Below are 20,171 nucleotides of genomic sequence, written 5' to 3'. Positions count from 1 at the left end.
TTTGTATGAAACAAATAGAGCTCACTTTGAAGGATTCCTGTATGAGGATTATTCTTCATTATCAAGTGGAATTAGAAGAGGAAAGCTGTTTAATGTTCGTGGGTTTTTTTTTTTTTTTCATGTTTATTCATTTTTGAGATGGAGGGACAGAGAAAGAGGTAAACAGAATCCCAAGCAGGCTCCACACTGTCAGCACAGAGCCTGACATGGGGCTCAATCTCACAAACTGTGAGATCATGACCTGAGCCAAAATCAAGAGTCAGTCAGAAGCTTACATGAGCCAACTAGGCACCCCTGTGTAATGTTAATTTATGGAGGACTGCTAAAAATTCAAAGGTAGAAGATTCTCTACTTAAAAAAAAGCAGAACAACTAGCAGAATTGAATATTAGAAAAATGTCAAAATGGTGATGATGATGATGATGACAAAGACAACTGTGTGTACGTTTATATGCACATACCATATATATAAAGATAAGGCAATAAATACTTGCTAGAAGAATTGCATATATAGGGTTGTTATGGGTTGGGTTGTGTCTCCAAGATTCATACGTTGTATGTGAACTTATTTGGAAATTGAGTCTTTACAGGGGTAATCAAGTCAAAATAAGATCCCAAGGGTGAGCCCTAATCCAATATGACAAAAATGGCCTTATTAAAAAGGAAAATTTGGACACACACATACACACAGAATATCGTGAAAAGATGAAGGCAGAGATTGGGGTGATGCATTCATAAGCTAAGGAAGGTCAAAAATTGCCAGCCAACCACAAGAAGCTAACAGGAAGGCATGAACATATTCTCCTTCACAGCCCTTAGAAGGAATTTACCACACCAACACCCTGATCCTGGACTTCTAGCCTCCAAAACTGTGAGATAGTAACTTTCTGTTGTTTAAGACATCCAGTTTGTGGTACTTTGTTATAGCTGCCCTAGAAAGCTAATACACAGGTGAAACCCTTCCCTCATTGAACATTTTAGTTTGGAGCAGGAAATGAGATAGAAAATTACCAAATAGATATGATAATACTTCATATGGTAATAGATTCTAAGGAGTAAAGGAAAGTTGGGTGAGGGAGATCAGAAGTGCTATTTTTATATAATATGATCTCTGATAAAAAGCCACTAGAATTGAAAGGAGGTGAGAGATTGAGTCATGTTGCTATCTGGAGGAAAAGCATTAAGACAGAATCAGCAGCCAATCCATGGCTCTAAGGAAGAAGAATGATCCTGGGTTAGAAGAGCTACAAGGAGGTAAGGGTGGTTGACCTGGAGTAAGAGAGAGGGAAAGTGGTATAGTATGGTCAAAGAGGAACATCGGAGAAATCAGGGAAGATAATCTCTGTACATCTATGGAGGATGCTGCAAGAAGTTCCCACTGAAGAGAAGCAGTTTAAGAAGGGGGCCATTGAATGTTAGTGCTGGAAGGAAAGATGAAGTTGATCTAGAGGAGAATTTGGCTTGCTGCAGTTGTGTAACCTTTGGGAGTCATGGGGTCAACAGCTCTCACACGATTCACTCCTCTTACTCATATCTTTGAGTGACATTTTTGGACCCCCATGACCCATTGTTACAATTTAGTCCCTACAATGAGCAAATGAATTTCATTTCTTCTAGAGAGGGCTCAATTTGAACAAGGGAGGAAATGTCATTATTTAAATCTCATATGGCCTTGAACCTTTTATCTAGGATTTACCATCCATCTATTAACATGAAGAAAAGGAAAATTACTGAAAACAAAATTCAAGCTGGTTTGACACTAAGTAAAATTGTTTGGTTTAGTAATATGAAATGCTCATAGCAAGAACATTTCAATAATAAGGGCTTAACAGCTGGAAATCCCACTACATTTGTTGAAAATTTCTTTGCACCTAGCTGCTTAAATATTTTGTTTTGTTACCATACAAATTACCTTATTTTATATTCCAATTTTTTTCAAGGGCAAGAAATACCAATTTAAAAGAAAAAAAAATTTTAAATACAGTAAAATTCATGCATAACATGGTGATATTGAGCTCAGGGCAATTGCGTCTAATTTTGCAGTACAATTAGTTAATCAATCAGCTTCTTAATCTTGTAGCAGTAACAAATGATAGTCTACAGAATATGGAGCAGATATGGATAAAAGGCCATTTGTATAGTGGGTTCAAAGAATGAATATTTGAAACCTGGGTTTGAATCCCAGCATAGTTGGTTACAGGTTGAGGAACCTAGCTAACTTCTGTGTGCCTCAGTTTCATCTCTGATGTGGAAATAAAAATAGCTGTAGATTTTCATAAAATTGTTGTAGGTTTTTAATGAATTAAGACATGTAAAGTACACAGAGGAATGACTGCCTACATTAAGCCTTCACAAAATTTAAGCTATGATGTCTATATCATTTCACTTTCCTCATTTTCTTTGTAAGTTCCATTGGGTTAGAGAAAGGCAGAATCACAGTCTACGACTGACTCCTATTCCTTGAGGTTTGTGTCGAAGCTCTGGGAAGAGGCTTGGCTCACACAGGTCCCAGACATTGGTGCAGCTGGAGGAGGGCTGAGGTTGTGGCTTCAGTGAATCCTTTGTACCCTTGCCTATCCATGCTGGCGTCTGCTGAGATGTCCTCATTACCATCATATTTTTTCAGTCCACAGACGTCTTTGCTGCATCCTATAGTCTTGCCAACTTCATAGTTCATTGATAACAAGCTCTCAGTGACGGTACCTGTCAGGTATGTGGGGAATAAACTGGTCTGTGTAGCTCTTCCTACCTGGCACATCTGAGGCACATCTGTCTGGAACCTGTAGGCATCCCATCCTTCAGTGTGAAGCTGAAGTTGGGAGAGCAATGGGTATGGGCGGCTCTGTGGTCTTGCTGCCTCCAGGGCCTATACTTAGGAAGCTCAAGACAGCTCTGTTTCTGGAACCTGTCTTACTTCCTGTAACCAGAACAGTGGGTATAGTAAGAACGGTATGATTTACAGAAGCAATGTGCATGTTTCTTTCTGAATGTCATCTCCTAGGCATTTTGGCTTTCTTCCATCTCTTCCCTTCCTAGAAAATCTTTAACATACCAAACTGTGGGAGGAGCCTGACTCTTTGTCTATAATGTGAGATCTACCAGTTTATATTTCAGTTCCTTCCAGACCAAGAATTTACAACTCAAAAACTTTCCTTTTTCCTTTTTTATTGCTAAGGCTTTTCTCCATGAAACAATGGAGGAAGGGATACAAGATAAAAAGAACTACCAGTAACAGAGACCACACTGCGTAAAACTTCAAAAATCCATGCAGTGGTATAGTTTTCCTTTATTTAACCAAATGCTCTCTCTGTGCCAGGAACTGGCCCAAAATCTATAATATAAAAAGAAATTAAACATGGTCTTTTTATTAAGTTGTGTGTAGTCATTTGGGGGAAGATGGGCAAGTAAACAACTACAGTAATAGAGTAGAGTGTGATGAAACTTAAGAACACATAAATATAAAAAAAATCTGTGAAGGACTATCTCTACTGGGGACATTATGTGGGGAAAGATAATGCTTTCCAGAGTTCACCAGAGTGTGCATGCAAGTTGAGGCATTGGAATTGGAGAGTGAGTGTGAGGGTAGGGCTGGAGAAGCAGCCTGGGGTGGGATCATTAATGTTTGATTTGCATGGCCTGCAAGACAAGGCAGAAAGGTTTTTGTGAGAGACAGAAGCATGATTTAATAAAATGAGATGTTTCCCAACTTGAGCAGATTAACCCACGTCTGAATCTTAGTTTCCTCAACTATAAAATGCGATCTCTAGGAAGGATGCTATCAGGATGAGTCAGAAGGATATCATATAGATTCTCAAGTATACATTTGTAGATGGTAGTTTAAAGGAATTATGCTGTAGATTCTGTTCATTTGCCTTGTTAATGTCTAAGGGGTGTAAAATTAGAATTTTCTAGATTCATCCATACTCGGCTTCTGACATCTGCACACCGTTTTGAAAAAAGTAATCTTACTAATAAGATGCCCAGCAGAATGATTATTTCCACTAAGTATCTAGGAAATACATATAGAAAGTTACCAAGTCTATGGAAGAAGGTAGTGGGAGGATGAGGGTAAGAACTTAGAAGTAGGTAGATTTGACTGAGATCTCAGCTAATGGTAGGCAAAATTAGATAATGGTTTCTTTCATTATTTTAATAAAGGAGCTTCCCTTGATTTTCCTACTCTACTAAGAATAATCCAGCTACTCTGGGGGAAGCCATTATTGTAAGAAGGCTCTGCCAGTTTAAATTCTATTTCTTTATTTCTATTAAATAAAGGAAGCTTACATTAGTCCTTATGTTATTAACTACTTAATGGATTTAGGAAGCAGGTAGCAAAAAAAAAAAAAAAAAAAAAGAATTGTTCTTTGCATTTAAATGAGACAAATAACACTCTCAGCTGATTATGCATTTAGGGAAAAAAGTTTCATCCTATTGCTACATTTTAAGTCTGCAAAAGTAATAAATTAATCCATTAGTGAGCCCAAGTGTGTCATATGTTGTGCTCATTATCAAGTATTCCCAGGTGTTCAGGGGTTTATAAGTATAAATTGATGTGACTTTTAAATTTGGTAACAGAAATATTCAGCATAAGGATCATAAGCTATGAAACTATTCCCATAGCATTGCTTTTTATAAAAAAAACTTATAGAATTAAATATGAAATTAAGATGTTCCCCAATATTTTAATGTGTCATCTTGTCAGAATGAAGCAATGAAACATAATTAACAAAGAACCCATAGGGTTGCCACATTGTCTTCCCAGTTGCCTGATTTTATGTATCATTTTAGAAGCACAATACCAAATATTAGGCACCATGAATTTGTACATTTAAATAAATGGATTGATTTATTCAGATGCTTATTTCCATTCATTTGTGTATTCAGTCAACAAAAATGCTTTGAGCAGTTCCTACCTGCTAGAAGATAGTCCAAAGGAAGATAAGATTGCTGGATAAATGACCACAAGGTAGAACTAAAGAACAGAGTGTTACTGGAAGGGACACCGTTGGAGGTATTGTCTGAGCTGAGTCTAAAAAGATGACCAAGAGAAAATAGGTCTTCCAACTCTCCAGAGCTCTAAAGGGCCTACTGTGTTGAAACACATTCATCCATTCCATAGGTGGAGCTTAGTTTGTGTATGGGAAAGAGGCAGGGGATGAGCACGGGAGTGCAGAACAGGATTGTCATGCATGGCTCTGGATAAGCACCTTGTGGAGGCTTTTCTCTGCAATTCTAGTGGCTATCAAATGCTTCTCTGTTTTTCAAGAGACATTAAAATAAGAAATTATATGAGTGTAAAGACCTCAATTGACTAATATGGTAAAATGGGGGGAAAAAACTACCTGTTTTTTTTTCTTTTTCCTTCCCTGAAGTTGACTCATGATTCAATGAGGAATAAACCATGTAATTCTAAATAGAGAGAGAGAGTGTGTGTGTGTGTGTGTTGGAAAATCTGGAAGGCAAAGAGAGCAAATACAGCCCAAGAGAAAGCACTATAATTTTACTTTTGTGATTTACTCTTTTTTTTTTCTTTTTTGCTTATGTGATTTACTTTTAAAAATCTCACGAAAGTATACCTTCAATAGGAAAGATAACTGGTGGAATTATGAAAAAGGAGTCAATAAATGTTTACCCTCCCTAGAAAAGCACTAAGAGAAGTGAAGGGGCCAGTTTACTTTAATAGTTATGATATAGGTATATCCCTACTAGTTACAACTTAGGGTGTAATAATCCTACTTTCTAAATACAGATCTCATTATCATTCATAGAAAAATGGAGCAGGTGATGTTATTTCTGGTAATCAGAGATGGCTTCAGGAGGAGTTGGGCCTTGAAAGGTGGAATGCGTTTGCAGGAGGAAGATTTGAGTCCATCAGTAAGGATACTCAAGGCGAGTGTCATGGCTACCACAAGACCATGTGTGTGAGTATGGGGCCTATTTGAGAAGTCCCAGCAGAACAGACTGCTTAAAGAGTTAAGGGAAAGGGGTGACTTTTTCTCTTATTTTTTTTTAGTGATTCAGTTATTTTTAGTGATTCTCTACAAAAAATGCCAGCTACCCTTTGCATTTGAAGAAATATCTATAATACTGTTTTCCATACAAGTGAACTTTGCATAAAACAAAACAAAGCCAGTCATTGACAATGGACAAGTCTGCCATCCAGAGGCCACAGTTATCTGCTACTAATTATGAGTCCAACCTAAAAAGTAGTTATCAAAAGAAAAAAACTAAGTTTCAGGTCTGTTTTGTGTTGTCCCACACCATTTCTCAGGGTATCAGGCATCACTTAAGACTATGCCTCCAACATACTTGCTTGTTTTGGCCTTAGTCCTGAAACTGTTACTCCACTTATGATAAATTGCACTTACTTTCTCAGTACTGACCATTTTCCTGAGTCCTAACATAAAAGTACCTCTTCTAGGTTATGACCTTGACTTGCCTGCTTAGAATGAATTATCTTTGCTACTTTTTTGACATGGGCTTACTCTTTTCTTACTTCATATGAATGAGACTTTTTGCCAGCCCCATTACATCACTGCATTTGGATGCTTCAGATAAATACCTTGGGAAATCGTTTCAGGACCAGGAATCTTCTACCTCACACAGGTCCCTTGGGTGTTGTTTCTCTTTGGTTCCTCTGTCTTTGGCAGGTGAGAAGCAGAAGATCCCTTTTTTGGGGATCTCCATTTTACCACAGTGGTCATATCTGTTGGGAGCTGGTTGTTAGTTGTATTCAGGAGAGTATTTCTTTTTTTTTTTTTTAAGTTTATTTACTTATTTTGAGAGAGACAGAGACAGCACAAGTGGGTGTGGGGCAGAGGGACAAGGAGAGAGAGAGAACCCTAAGCAGGGTCTGTGCTGCTAGTGCGGAACACAATGTGGGGCTTGAACTCATGAAAGCATGAGATCATGACCTGAGCCTAAACCAATACTCAGATTCTTAACTGACTGAGCCACCCAGACGTCCCAGAGCAATATTTCTTAAAATGTGTTCATTATTTTCTGAGTTACTATCCACCATGAAGATATTATACTTTTGAATTTGGGAACGATTAAAAACATAGTATTAAAACAATTACAAAGGCTTTAATTAATTAGTGTGGCAGTTATAAAAACTTGGAATACTGATTGCCATGTATGCCTTTCTTTCTTTCTTTTCCTTTCTTTTGTTTATTTCTGTCTTTTGAGTAACACTTTTCCCCATTTTACAATAATCCTTTTACCTATTAACCATAATCTCTTCTGTATGTCTTTACTGATAAATAAAATGGATTGAAGTTGAAAAGTTAGAACTCATAAGAGTGCACACAATAGCTATTTCAAAGAATGCATAAATGTTTTGAAATTATTAAGAGGTAAATCCTTAAATAGAATATAAAATAATATTTTAATTACCATCAAAAACTTGGTATCTTTTTCCTGTTAATTGATTCAAGTGAATCCTAAGTTACATACAAAAATCATGTGACAAAGATGTTGGCCTTTTTCAGAAAATAACCTGCTAATTTGGGATTTCAGATTTATATACTCATGTAATTGGTAATTAAATGTACTTTGAGTTGGGGAAATGTTCTAAAAACATTTGTGGATGTTTTTCTGGTATTGGAAGAGTTGCCACCAAAGATGTCATGTTTGTTGGAATCCTCAAAAACTGAAGTGACAGAAAACAGGCTAGGTATGCTCTGACAGAGTATGAATTTCATATTCAATGGGCAAAGGGGCTGACCCAGATAGCATTTCATTCACTCAATAAATATTTATTGAGCATCTACAAAATGTCAGACTCTATGATAGGCTGAAGTGATAAATCAGTGAGGAAAAGAAGCCACTGGCCTTCACTCCTGGGATTTAAGATACTTTTCCACCCTAAGAATCTAGGAGTCTACAAATATGATCTTTAGTCCTTCAAAGAAGCTTATGTTCTTCCGCTGTTAAAAGGGGCTCAGTAGCACTACTTTACAGGCTTATTTTTAAACAATAGGAAATAGTGTGTGTGGAAGTACCCGTGAGAAAATATGAGAAGTTGAGAAAGTCAATAAAACATGAGAAGATGCTGGGGGAATTATTGTGAGTTCAGGAGCAGGAGCCCTTCGTGCATTTAGCTGTACAAATTTACTATCATTAATCATAGAATCAAAAAAAGTAGTATGTTTTTGAATGGAGATTTCTTCTATATGATGCTAATTCTTATTCTCTGCTCAATAACTGTGAACATGGAATCAGACTTGTCTAATACTCCAAGATGTGTTCACTGGAAAATTCTACAAGCTACTTAGGCAAGATTCATCTTTGAGGAGCAAGCTAGGCAGGTGGTCACTTGTAAACCTCTTTTGTAATCCTATTTCGAGATTTCATTTTATGGAGCAGGCTGCTCATCTTGAGTTTGCCCTGGTTGAACATGCAGCACAGTCTCCACGGCCACCTTTGCTACAAATGGACTTGCTTATGCAGAGAATGAGAAGGGGGTGTGAAATGCAGGTGTCTCTTTGCTTAGCAGGAATCAGCAATAGAGCTTTTGAGAAGAAAAATAGGCCATGTTTTATAACAAGGCCCATGGAAAGGAGAATGGGTCTGTGTGCTTTTCTAGAAAAGTGATTTTGCTTCTTTATGATTGATGACCTGTCTGGTGTGAGGCTGGCCACAGTAATAATGTCAGGGCTTACTCTCAACAGTAGAAAAAGCTGTCAGTTCTGATATGATGGAGGGGAGAGGGGCATTGGGATTATAGAGCTAAAATGGCCACAGGATGTCCTCTGACATAGGCACATCATGCAGGGTGATTTTGTGTAAAATTTATCTTAACTTTATTTTACATGGACAGAAGAACTAAAAAAAAATAAACCAAAATATAACGGGAATTACTTTTTGGAGGTAGTGAGAGAGGTGTCGATTTATCATTACCATGATGTTTTACTTTCTAAACTTTATTTATGAACATGTATAGATTTTTAAAATCAAATATATAGTGCTAAAGTATAATTTAGCAAAGGCAGCATAGAGTTCAGAACTCGACCTGCATTCATCTCCTAACTTGCACTAAATAACTGGGAAAAAAGGTAATATGAGAATACCCTCTTCTTTCAGGACACCAGTGCCTAGAGAGGGAATTTCCTGCCTCACCCCGCAGCGCTGTGCTCACACTCTTGCCTGCTTGCCTCCCTCCCCACTGTAGGAACTCAGGCCTGAATGATTCGGGTCAGGCTGCCACTCTTCTCCCAGTTGTGCATTCTCTCAGTGACTGCCAAGTATCACTTCCCCCTAATGATACAGGTATATGCTCTGGGAGCCTGTGGTGAACCCTGTTCCCCTATCCTTTGACCCCTGAACCTTCTTGAAAGGTATATATGTATTCTGTGGATCCCAAGTATTGCTTCCAAACTGAAGCTTCCCTCAGCAACCACCACCAGGTCCACCCACAGCCCTCACTGTTGCCCTAAGCAGAAACCTTCAAGCCTGTCCCAGCTTTTCTTGCTTTGTCCATCTTACAATAATAAACTGGGGCATACATACCTCTGTCTCAAGATATGACATCTCATAACCATGTCCATGATCTGGGAGTAAGCAGAATACACGGACTCACTGTTGAAGTGTGAGGCAATTATATCTCTTTACAGCGATTCTAGAAATTACTAGAGAATGATAAGCCCAGGTGTTGGGGGTCAGTAAATATTCAAGACCCAGTTTACCATCTTCGTAAATCCAATTTAGTGTCACCAGTGAAGAGTCATTTGACAAGGATCTGTGGGCGGGATCCACACAGTGACAGATTTGGGTTCTGTTATTAGGAAAAAAAAAACATTTATAACCAACATGGTTTATAGTTGAGTGGCTGTTTTCCTGGACCCTTCTATGGCATCTATTTCCCTGAGAGTAGATGCCTCAGTCATTAATTCTACAGGTTGCTTCATGGTGAAGTGGTTGACATCCAGGTGGGAAATACGTTCGACTGAACCACTGCTGGGAGAGTCTCAGCACACATTTGAAGGTCTTTAGACATGTTTGCAATGCAGAAACCTGTTGAACTTGAAACCAGTATCCTAACTTTTTTAAACACAGAACAATAATTTCGTGTGGCACGTTTTTCCACATCCCATGTGACATGGTTTTAAACAATCACATTTGGGACTATTCTGTGATAGAATTGCCTTGTTCAGTTACTTGTAACACAAAAATGACACCAAAACCCTACATTCATGTCGCAGTGCCCCAGTGCTGCATTGCACTGAGTCGCTCATGGCGAGTTGGGTAACATCTTGCCTTGCCTCGCCCTGGGATTGGAATCCAGTTAAGGATTGTCTTTGCTTGTTCTTCCTCACCCTGTCCACACTGAGGAAACTGTCGGTAGCCTCTGTCTGTCACCATATGAAAAAAAAAAAAGACATTGAATTCCTTGCACATAAGGAACTGTGGACAGTTTGGAAATATGTGGGCCTTGAATTTCCGGGAGTTTTTGACTTTCCAGAATATTACGTTTGTCTCTCCAGTCACCTGCCTCGCCCTCAAATCTCGAGAATATTTCAGGTCTGCAGTGGGTTGCAGTCACTTATTAAGTGTACTGCCAATTATGAGATTATTTGGTTCAATGTTTGGCACAGATTCAGACACAACTCTTTATATACCCCTTGCTGTATGTACAAGCAAATCACTTCAATTAGAGCAGCCTCATCATGAAGAAGTCTCCCTAGTAACCAATGAAGAATATTGATGATTTGCCAATTTGGTCCCTTGGAGTGAAGGAACCCCCCTCCACCTAGCTTATATTGGTCACTTTATGAATATACTACGGGTGAGCACATAGATAAGCTGTGCTCCTACAGTGCCTGAGGATACATGAAAATAATTTGTTCTCTTTGGTAGATTAAATAACTCCTCCCTGAACATTTTATTACCTGATAGTTTCATAAATATTAGCTTTTCCTTCATAGGGAAGGCAAATGTAAACCCTGAGTGTCACTCATTGGTGGCTATGCTTAGTCTCAATTGCATTTCTGCCATTTACAGCAATGTAGTTTAGAAGTTTGTGCCCCTCCCCATGCCTCTGTCCCTCATCTGTAAAATGAGGGTAGTGACAATCTTATATGTTTCTGCAAGATAATGTTGAAAGCAGTTCCTGGCAATCATAAATGCTCAGTGTTAGGCACCATTATATCATCATAAGGGGTGACTATTCCAAAAGAATTGTAATGTTTACATAGAAAAGTTAATCAAGCTCAGCCATAAAAAGTTAATATTGCTCAGCCATAAGGAAGAATGAGATCTTGTCATTTGCAACAACACGGATGGACCTACAGGATATTATGCCAAGTGAAATAAGTCAGACGGAGAAATAAATGCCATAAGATTTCACTCATATGTGGAATTTAAACAAGACAAAACAAACAAACAAACAGAAACAGACTCATAAATACAGAAAACAAACCAGTGGTTGCCAGGGGGTTGGGGGGTGGAGGGATGGACATAATAGGTGAAGGGGGTTAAGAACAGAAAAAAAGCTAATCAAACTGTTAAAAAGATAGAAATTACACATTCTAGTACATGCCATAGCAGAAATCAAACTGTTTTTGCTTAAGCTTATATGCTTTCTCTTCCACCCCAGTATCTGTGTAATTCTTGGCATGTACTTTGTTGAGTGAATGAATAAATGAAAACTTAATTGATTAATTCTACCATATCCCTCTTGATGTTTTCATGCAGGCTTGAATATGCCCAAAAAGGCTGTTTGCTTTAAGAAATAGCCAGTGAAGGGTTATGAGAAATATTTTGGTTTATGTTCTGTGTATGACTCAATAGACAAAATTAATTGTTTTTCTATCACGTTTTTCATGGATTTTCATTGATCCTTTTGTATGAAAACAAAGCTTATCAGTAGCTTTAGACCTATAATAAGGATCACAGTTTTTAGTGCTTTAATAAAAGAAGTGTGTGTGTGTGTGTGTGTGTGTGTGTGTGTGTGTGTGTGTTTGCGTTGTTTATATGTGCACGTGAGAGAGATTTTAAATAATCTCTTTATATGTTTCAGTGGCATCAGTTTTCATGAATTTCATTATAGAAATTAATAAATAATTTCTCTTTAAAGTTCAAGAATAAAGGGGTGCCTGAGTGACTCAGGTGATTGAATGTCTGACTTCGGCTCTGGTCATGATCTCATGGTTCGTGAGTTCGAGCCCTGCGTCAGGCTCTGTGCTGACATCTCAGAGCCTGCAGCCTGCTTGAGATTCTGTGTCTCCCTTTCTCTCTGCCCCTCCCCAACTTGCACTCTGTCTCTCAAAACTAAATAAACATTAAAAAGAAATAATAAAAAAAAGAAAAATCAAGAATATCAATGCCACCTTGCTCCATAGTAATTCTGGGAATTCCAACTCTTATAATCAGATGTCACTTTTCTGCTATGTTAAGAGAAGAGAGATTTTCTTTCCTTAATATTCTACTTACCTTTCAGTGTTTAGATAAATTTCAAATTCTGATTTGTCCCTTCTACTGGTCCTGAATTCATTGTGGCTTAAAGAATTCAGATTGCCCTCAAATTTATTAAGCATGCCACTCAGTTCTTGGTGCAGTCTCCAGACTCACAAAGCCTGATTCTCCATATTCCCTGTCACATATAGGAGTGGAGCAGCCAAGGCTTTGGGAACAATTAAGAGTGACGACCATTGGTTCTATTGCCAGCAAAACAGACAACAGACAAAGCGCCATTTCTGAGCCATCTCAGCTCCACTAGAAAGTTATTGTTCAACTAGGCTGGGAGGCTGGTGGCCTTCTAACTGCCCAGTCATATCACTGACATTCTGGCCCACTATTTGAGGTGCTCTGTTCCCATATTTCTATATACTTTCTTATCCTGATCTCTTTCTTATGCATTCTATTCCGACTGTATGCAAAAAGGTTTTTTTAATCATGTGTATTTTTTTCTTACCTTTAGTCCCATGATAAGTAATCTCACTGAAATCCCCGTTTTTAAATACCACAATTCTACTCTCTCTCCAGGGACCCGAGTGCACATAATTGAGAAGTTTCTTATTCACACAAGAACCCAGACACGGTGTTACCAACTTTTCTACAACCTCTTTTCTTTCACTAGCATATTCTGTTTCTCCCAGGAATAAGCCTAGGGGTCCTTGGCCTCTCCCTCCAATGCATATGTTCTGGTTTCCATTATAGTGCTATTACAAAGAATTAAGAGACCTTTGTCTCTGTGGGCTCCTTCTGATGTCTGAATTACTTGAGAACAAAAATCCTGTCTTTCCATGAAAGTGTGCTAAGTATCTGTCATACTATATAGTAAGCAGTCAAAATTACCATATGAAGTAATGCATCTACTTTGAAAAAACTTTATTATAATCTTTCTTTACATAAAAGACATTTCTTAATTAATTACTTAAAAAATAAACTATTTATGGGCAAATTCATTATGACAGAAAGTAGATTAGAGGTTATCAGAGGATGCAAGGAGAAAGAAATGAGAAACTATTGCTTGGTGGGTGCAGTTTCTCTTTGGGGTGATGGAAAACTTTTGGAAATACAGTGGTGATGGTGCACAACATCGTGAATGTAATTAATGCCACTAAAATGTATACTTGAAATGGTTAAAATGATGCATATATATATATATATATATATATTACCACAATAAAATTAAAAAATAAATTATTTACAAAAAGGAAAGACACTAAAATACTCAAGATAACTGAGTGCATATTTTCTAAAAAGAAAAGCTTCTTTGCTAAATAGAAAATTCATAAAAGGAAGCCTAGTAATTAGTCTTAGAAACAAATACAATTGTAGCCATATTTTTTCATGTATTCTCATTTAAGAAATATGTTACTGCAACAAGAACTATCATTAAATAAAACAATGAATTTTAAAAGTGAATAAGTGAATAACTGAATGATTAAAAGGAAGCACCATTTAAATAAACCGACCTCAATAGTTGAATGCCTGGGCACAGTGGGGCCCAGTTTCTCACTCTGCTTATCACAGACAGACATTAGCACTAACGGGTCCAAATGGTCAGCTGTGCACATGCACGTAGAACAGACATGGACACATCTGTCATGCATTTTTGATAGGTAGGAAGCACTGTCAAGTTTCATCATCCTAAGACTCAAGGGTCAGACGGGGGGGGGGGGGGAGTGCGGGGGCGTGAATCAGGACCAGGTTTGTGAAGATGAAGAGGGCCTGGTTAAGGTATCATGCATTATTAACATAGAGGTCCAGGTAAATTTATATTGAACAAGTATTCTACCTAAAATATCATGAGTTCTGAAAATAAATTTAGATATTCTTTGTGTAAATGTTTGTTTTCCTCCCTTTTCTTTTTTTTTGCCAAATTTATACTTAGCATATTTGGTAATTGATGCAATATTATTTCATCTGAAGCTCCAGGCTGTTGGGAAATGCCAATCAGTGTTCAGTTTGTTGACAATCTTTAAATTATCTGTCTCAAAAAATGGTTGTTAAAGTAAAGATATATTCTTTGCCTTGAAAGGTCAATCTTATAACCATTGGCTTCCATGTGGAATTTTTTCTAATCTTTTTCTCTTTTTCTGTTTCTCTTTCTTACATGCTGACTTTGGTGTAGCAGACCACTTGGGGATTGAATTCATGGGTAAGACTACACAATTTGCTCCTTAAATATCCAGAAAAAGCTAAGTTTCATAATGTATACAGTGTATTCCTTCCCCATCTGATTATAATTGAAATGTCTCATCATCAGATGCTGTCAGTAGTAAAAAGTGTTTTTGTTGATTTTTCACTAAGTAGTGGCTCAAAATGAAAGACTTGACTACTTATTGGGAACGCAATTGAATGTTAAGTGCATCTCTGGAACCATACAGAGGTTGGACTTGGCTCCTGGTTTGTTTGCTCTATTTCTCCATTTTCTTAAAATAGGGATGACAGTAGTTCCTATTTTACTGAACATGTGAATTGCTTAGCACAATGTCTACAAGATGGCAAACAATAAATGATTGAAAATAATAGGGATGATTTTTAAATGCTGGTTTTTTTTTAATTTCTGCTCTGATTCCCTTTCCTTTTGCATGATGACTACTTTGTATACATTATAGTATCAATAAATTTTGAATAGGGGCTATATAAACACTTCCATTTACAAAATTAAAATATTTCTTGTGAAAGTACTTACAGTGAATTGTATGTTTTTAAAAGCACTGGAATGCCTTCCACAGGAATTACTATTATGTTCATAGATAATTACATTAAGAATTGAACATACTTTCTGAGTGTATATTTTATGTAAAAAAAAAAAAAAAGAAAGAAATCCATAGGGTTGATATACGCCATGGTGCTAAAATGGAAGGATACTCAGGAGTTAAAGTTAGTGAAGTTGAGAAGACCTAAACTTGAAATCCAAATTAATAATTCTTTGCTTATTTGGCTTTTGTTGAACTTTGGATTTTTGTCTTATATGATATAGATATTAATACTTCCTTCATACATGAGTATGGTTATTGCGATAATAGTTACAAATTTAATTGTATTCATTTATCTATTCATCCATTCATTCAGAAAATAATTATAAAGTGCTCAATGTAAACAAAGGAAAATAATGCAAAATATTGCAAATAAAATAGCAAAAATAGACCAAAAAACTGGTCCAATGGCACTTACAGTCTAGTAAGCTTACAGATAATAGGTAATAAACTAATAGATATACAGTTGAGGTTCTGAAGACCTATTTCAGGCAAGATGATATTAGCTTGGACTAGTGTGATTGTGGAGGATATGGGAAAAAATGATACACATTTAGGATGTGGTATCAGCAAGTATTTGAGAGGAATTAATGTTGAAGGTTAGGAAAGAGAGATTATCAAGGATAATACAGGGTATATAGTTTGCATATTTAGATAAAAGGGGGGTCCGTTTACTGAAAAAGAACACTGGAAGAAGAATAGATTTATGGGAGATGTTTTACTAGATTAGGTTTGGAAATGGTGAGTTCCAGGTACCTCTGATATATTGAGAGAACATGTCACATTTACAATTGTATTGCTGGAAGTTTTTAGCGTTAATTAGAGCTTAATGATTTAATATTTATACTAGAATTGATCTCCCCTGTTGTGTAGTATTTTTCATTAGTGCTCTATTTTCTGGGTATTATATCATAGAAGAAACAGTTCAATTCCTGCTGGTTTGGGGTTTTGGTAGAGAAATGACATGAAAAATAAGGGCAATGAAATTCAGGATAAAATTCAAATGAAACATCATGGAATGTAAAGTTGGTGTGGAAGGAAGTGACAAAAGGGTGGCTACCTGAATATAATCAATGAACACTTATGATGGGAGCACTCAAACACGTTGTTGTCATGGAAAGGAGACTGTAGTCATATGGGTCAGAAATTATAGAAAATTACAGACAGGTTTGTGTAGAAGAGTATAAATTGTTGAGAAGGATATATGGCTTGTACTTTCCTCTTTTACTAGATAGTGGGGATTAGTAGCATGGAAGTCTGAGTATTAACAGTCACTTTGAAGATAATAGGTCCTGGGCCTAATGAATAGAGAAAATTGCCCCGGTGGATTGCGGTCATTGCAGGCTTTGAGAATAGAGGCTTCAGAAGTTGGTTATGCAGAATGACTGCATATATAGGAAACACCATGTAGCTGATAGGTAGGGCTGGACTAACTTCAGACCCCACAAATGGTGTAGCCATGGTTATAGCAAACTAAATTGGTGCATCAGCGTCGACTATAATTGTTTAAAAAAAAAAAAATCCACCCGTCACCCTCCTATTGGGCTTTTCCTGAGGAGCTCCAATGACACAGTTACTTTATGGTAACAATTTGCTATGGAACCAAGATATGTATTAAAAAGTTTGTGTTAAAACATATAAAAGACTTCAGGATACTGGTAGGTGAAATATAATAGGTAATTATGTAGTTCATCTATATAAATGTCAAGACTAAGGTTATAGTGGGTCATGCAAAACTGGGTGTCAAATCAGAGGAATGAAGCCTTATAGGAAATAAGTTCTCAGTGTGTGAACATTTGACTCCAGCAATAGAGATTGCCTTAAATGGAAGGGGGTGGGCAAACAATCAGAAATGAATATGTAGTATGTATACAGGTGACAACTAATGAAGGCTTGTTTGAAATGGTGAATAGGTTAATGAATAAACTGTTTCCACTGACCTTACTAGTTCTGGACACTGTTCACTCCCACGCATTTCCTAACTGAATATGTGAAATTCTGTGTGTTGCTTTGGGAACAAATATTTTCAGATTTAACTTGTGATTTTAGAGTCCATATGGGTAAAATTATTTGTACTGAAGGTGGTATCATCCCAGTAATATGACATCTCTAGCATAAATACAGCTGGGAAGCGGAAATGTAGGCATAGTCTCTATAAACTTAATCATGTCAGTATATTGGAGTACCTACAGTGCTAAGTGCCAGTTGTGTTTTAATGAGTTCTAGAATACCTTTCTTCTCAACTTTCATCATTCTTACTTTGGGAAATGTTAATTTCATCTTTCTTGAGTTGGAACACAGATCACAAAATGATGATCTGAAGCACACAGCTCTTTCCCTAAGCCTTTGTATTCCCAGTGGCCAAGTCTATGTTATTGATCAGACTCAAAAGCTGAATACTTTATGCAGCTTAATAAATTCCTATTTAAAGCAGGAACTTCAAATCGTATGATTTGAATCATATGATTCAAGAATCCTATTATTATTTAATCAACCTATATTTCTCACACTCACTATATGCCAGATGTATGAGATATTGAAGATGCAGATATATAAGCCATATCCTTTAATACCCAAGGGCTCTGAAACGAAAAAGAGAGAAAAACTACACATAATGGAGGTGATATAACATATCAAAATGACATAGGCAAGGTACAATGAAGGAACAAAATGAATTTTAAGAAAACATCTAAATGGGTTTGGGAAATTCAGAGACAGCTTCCTGGGGGAGGAGACATGTAATCTGAGTACCAGCCAAAGTGGATAAACTGTACTGAGTGATGCCATAGTCGAGATAGTACCAGCTCTGTATTACTGCTACATTACAGTGAGCCTTGATGTTTCAGTCTATCTGGATCTATAAGCTCCTTAGTGTCACTACTCTAGGACCGGAGAAAGAATGTCAACTTCAGTAAAAACGTCTTAACCAAAAAAACTGTTCTGAGTTGATTTAATAATTTTAAGGAATAATTATCTTATCACATAAGCCATGCTAAACCTAAAGTCCATAAAGCTGTCAGCATTCAACAGGATTTGTCCTTAATTATATTCGTGAATTTTTCTTATTGATGCTTCTGGGACTGGCACAATGAAAATATCAACAATAAATACTGTCCTGGAATACACTATCAGTTAAAAAAAAGAAAGTTAACTGACGTAAATAGGGCAGGCATTTGAAGGTACGTGAAAACACAAAATTGTGTTTGTGAAAAAAATGTAAAATCCGAGTTTGTATTAAGTCAGTCATGAAAAATATTTCTGGAATTAATGACTTAACCTACTCACCATGCACGCATGAGGGAAAATTGAGATTTTTAAGGTAAGATGTCCACAGTTTTCCTCACAGGGTGAACAGATCAGGAGATAGAATAGACAAAACTTCATTGTAAGCATAAATACTCATTGAGAAACCCACCCAAACATCCAGAGAAGACAGATGGCCAAAGGGCATGTCAAATTGGCCAAAGCTTGGAAGGCACATTGATCACGAAGAGGGATTTCTCATCTGAGAAATATCTGGCTACAGTGTCAGGTGCTCAATCATGGAGCATATCTCATTATATCCATTTGAGCTATTTGTTATGCAGCTATTTCTTTGACAATGCCCTGATGCATTGGATGCTGTAGGCATCAAAGATGTTTGTATAAAAGCAGGTGCAATGCCATTTGCAAACATATTAGCAAACCACAGGGAGAGCTGAAGATTGTGTGGGAGATATTTCATGCAAATCTCTTCCATTCTCATATGGAAAAACAAAATGAACTCTCTGAGTTAAATGTCTTATTTGTGATTTGACATTGTTTTAAAGATAACAATGTATTTATGCAAATTTTGATTGAGTAAGCCCTAGTACAATTTTTTTTAAATCAAAAGACTTATAGAACTTGGGAAAAGCAGAATTTTAACTAAAATCTGAAAAAGTTATTCTAGAATGATTTGCATTTTGAAGTTGAAAAAAGAAAAAAGAATGAAATGCTGAGTTTGCTATAAGGAGAGCATTAGAAATGTGTTATAGTGAAACTGTATGGTCTAAAATATGTGTATAGTTTTAGAATTGATAAGGTCATACTTCATCATATATTGAGTATCTCTTTATTCTGTCATGTAAAAAACACTGTTTTAGGATATTTTAGTAAGTGCTGAAGACTGGTTTCTAATTCTGTCAGGATGATATAAAATGGGGATATTTTCCTAAAAGCTACACTACTTATTATAAATGATTTGGTGTGTGTTCCTTTAAAGCTAACAGGCTCATATGTCAGTCAATGAGTTCATACATAGGCCAAATTTGTGACTTGGCATTAGAGATACAGAAGTGATGATTCTTTTTCTTTATGCTGAAATTTCTGAATTAGATTTATGTAGAACAAAAATGTTTTCATTCATTTAAATATATCATGTTTTCTTATAAAACAAAAGAGCAATTTATGGATTAATGTGTCTGTATTTGTATGCGAAGAGTGTTTGCCTGTTCATGTGCCCTTCTTTGCCATATTAAGCTACACAAGAAATTAGATGTTTCAGAGTAATAAAAGTTAACATTATTTAATGTTAAATGTCATTTAATGTCAAATTTATATCATCCAATTGAACTTTTTTTTTTTTTTTGAGAGAGAGAGGGAGGGGCAGAGGGACAGGGAGAAAGAGAATTTTAAGCAGGGCTTTACCTCACAACCTGAGATCATGACCTGAGCCAAAATCAAAGTCAGATGCTTAACTGACTGAACCACCCAGGCACTTCATATATCATCTCATTGAACTTTAGAAAACAATGAATGAGGTAGGAATTCTGTAAATCCTTATCTTGTAAATGACAAAACTGAGGCCTGTTTAGCTGAAATATCTCATCTAAAGAGCCAGGAAATTGCAGGTATACAGGATTTGAACTTAAGTCTGTCTTCCTTTCGAGCTCTTGAATTCTACTGGTGACTAACTGCTGGGCATGTCACACAATGAGGGCTT

At 36.7% G+C, this 20,171-nt stretch overlaps 1 protein-coding gene across 10 annotated transcripts in view; it reads left to right on the top strand.

Moving 5' to 3' along the window:
- Nucleotides 1-20,171, top strand: part of NRG3 (neuregulin 3) — a 1,060,434-nt gene that overhangs the window by 921,365 nt on the left and 118,898 nt on the right. For 7 of the 10 annotated variants that reach the window (XM_060642320.3, XM_060642318.3, XM_060642325.3 and 4 more), the window contains exon 4: nt 14,578-14,604. In XM_060642320.3, coding sequence (XP_060498303.1) covers nt 14,578-14,604 — 27 coding nt within the window. The remainder of the gene's footprint in view (nt 1-14,577; nt 14,605-20,171) is intronic. The other 3 variants (XM_060642319.3, XM_060642327.3, XM_060642326.3) reach the window with 1 other exon arrangement.

This window comes from Panthera onca, chromosome D2 (genome assembly GCF_046562875.1).
Source record: "Panthera onca isolate mPanOnc1 chromosome D2, mPanOnc1 haplotype 2, whole genome shotgun sequence".
Taxonomy (NCBI): domain Eukaryota; kingdom Metazoa; phylum Chordata; class Mammalia; order Carnivora; family Felidae; genus Panthera; species Panthera onca.
The sequence above is the reverse complement of the archived record's forward strand: the minus strand, read 5'-3'. Positions and strand labels throughout refer to the sequence as shown.